The sequence below is a fragment of the Octodon degus genome, unplaced genomic scaffold, assembly GCF_000260255.1.
Source record: "Octodon degus isolate 3935 unplaced genomic scaffold, OctDeg1.0 scaffold00024, whole genome shotgun sequence".
Lineage (NCBI taxonomy): Eukaryota > Metazoa > Chordata > Mammalia > Rodentia > Octodontidae > Octodon > Octodon degus.
In genome coordinates, this window is record NW_004524600.1 from 18466498 (window position 1) to 18468267 (window position 1770).

General features: G+C 48.9%; 1 protein-coding gene across 1 annotated transcript in view; it reads left to right on the forward strand.

Moving 5' to 3' along the window:
• Utrn (utrophin) overlaps nucleotides 1–1770 on the forward strand; it is a 522813-nt gene that overhangs the window by 170455 nt on the left and 350588 nt on the right. The window contains exons 19-20 of the mRNA XM_023712207.1: nucleotides 800–1041; nucleotides 1201–1381. Coding sequence (XP_023567975.1) covers nucleotides 800–1041; nucleotides 1201–1381 — 423 coding nt within the window. The remainder of the gene's footprint in view (nucleotides 1–799; nucleotides 1042–1200; nucleotides 1382–1770) is intronic.

The following is a 1770-nucleotide window of genomic DNA, read 5'->3' on the forward strand; positions in this document are numbered from 1 at the left end:
TTTTTAACTCTTCGGAGAAGATACTTAGAAGGGGACTAGCTAGGTCTTTTCACTACTTTTATTTTTTGGTTGGGTGGGAGCCCAACCCAGGGCCTTGCCAGGCATGAGCTCTGCCACCGAGCCGCATCCCCAGCCCCTGCTCTGGCCCTTTTGGTATTTGCTCATCTTTGTACGGTGTGCCCGGCAGGCTTGCTTGCTGGTGCTTCTTGGGCCCAGCTCTAGCTTGCCATTCCTATGTGTAGCTGGTCCTCTTTCAGCCATGCCTTTTTCAGTTCAGCTCATGCTGTTGTTTGGTCATCTCAGACTTGAGTTGCTGTCCAGCTTGGCCAGCCAGCTGTCCTTCAGTTTCTTTTGACAGAGGGCTCAACTTCCAATGTGAGAGCCCCAGACAAATCTAGGCAGTGGGTTTGTTCTCCTGGATTAGGGTGTGAGGCAGCAGAGTGGGGAGCTACCAAGGACGGGCCCCCAATACTAAGGATGGTTGGTACAGTGTTTGCTCTTTACTAACACGTCCGTGGAGGTAGCCGTGCTATCCAGGCTGATCTTGGAAGACACTCTCTCCGGTATTAGATCAGGGCATTAAAATAAACCCAAATGTCTCCAGATGCCTCATTTTTGTTGTTGTGCTAAAAGGGACTTAAGAGAATGCTTATAATGTGTGACGCTGGCTCGTTATTTTGAGTATGTTAAGAGTATTACGAATCAATTCCAAATGAAATTTGCAGTTCTAAATGAAGGGTCTGCTTCTTCTTCTTCTTCTTCTTCTTCTTCTTCTTCTTTTTTTTTTTTTTCTGTGTAGAAGGTCTTTCGACTGATGAAATAAAACAAGTCCTGGAGAGGATCTTATCAGAGTGGAAGAATGTGTCTCAGCATCTGGAAGATCTGACGAGAAAGATTAAGGTCCAGGAAGATATCAACGCTTATTTTAAGCAACTTGATGAGCTCGAAAAGATTGTAAAGACGAAGGAGGAGTGGGTGCGCCAGGCACCCTTCTCTCAGTCTCCCCAGCGCGCCTTGCCAAGTTTGGAGGATTCCTGTCGGGTAAGAGCCAGCCTCCGCTGGGCCTCTAGCTGGGCCTGCCAGCCCCATCGGGAAGGAGCGTGGGCCCGAGTCCCTCCCTTGCAGTCAGTTGTGCTCTGGTGACCTTTCTGAGGGGTGTGCCATCCCTGCGGAGTGACCTGACCCTGCTCTCCTCCACAGAGGGAGCTGAAAAGCCTCCTGGACCTCCAGCCCAGAATTGAGACGGTGCGATTGAGCTGCTCCACCCTCAGCGCTGAGCCTTCTGTCCCAGGGTCCGTCCAGGTGGACTTCAATGACTTCATGGTCCGCTTCCGGGCACTGCAGATGGCTTTACAGAGTCACCAGCAGCAGCTGGCCAAAGGTAAACCCATTCGCTTGTTTTCTTGCTCAATGACTTCGATCTCTCGAAGCAGTTCACCTTCACTGAGAAGTTACTCCTCGAGCTTGTACCTGAAGTACTGGCAGTTCACACTGATTTCACTGTTTTCCTCTGCGCTTGTGTGGATTGAAGTCTTAATGTGCATTTGGGCTATTTCCAGGACTCTCACATTTGATTGTGAAAACACAGACAACTTTATGGCACTCTAAAATTGTGTTATGAGTGGAATAGTATGATTAAGTTTTCTTGTGTGTGTTGAGATGGGATTTGACCCTGGGCTCCAGGCACGCAGCAGAAACGCGCTGTCGCTGTTACGCCAACCTGGCCCCAGCTCTCTAGGAGATTTTTTTTTAAAATTAATTAATTAATTA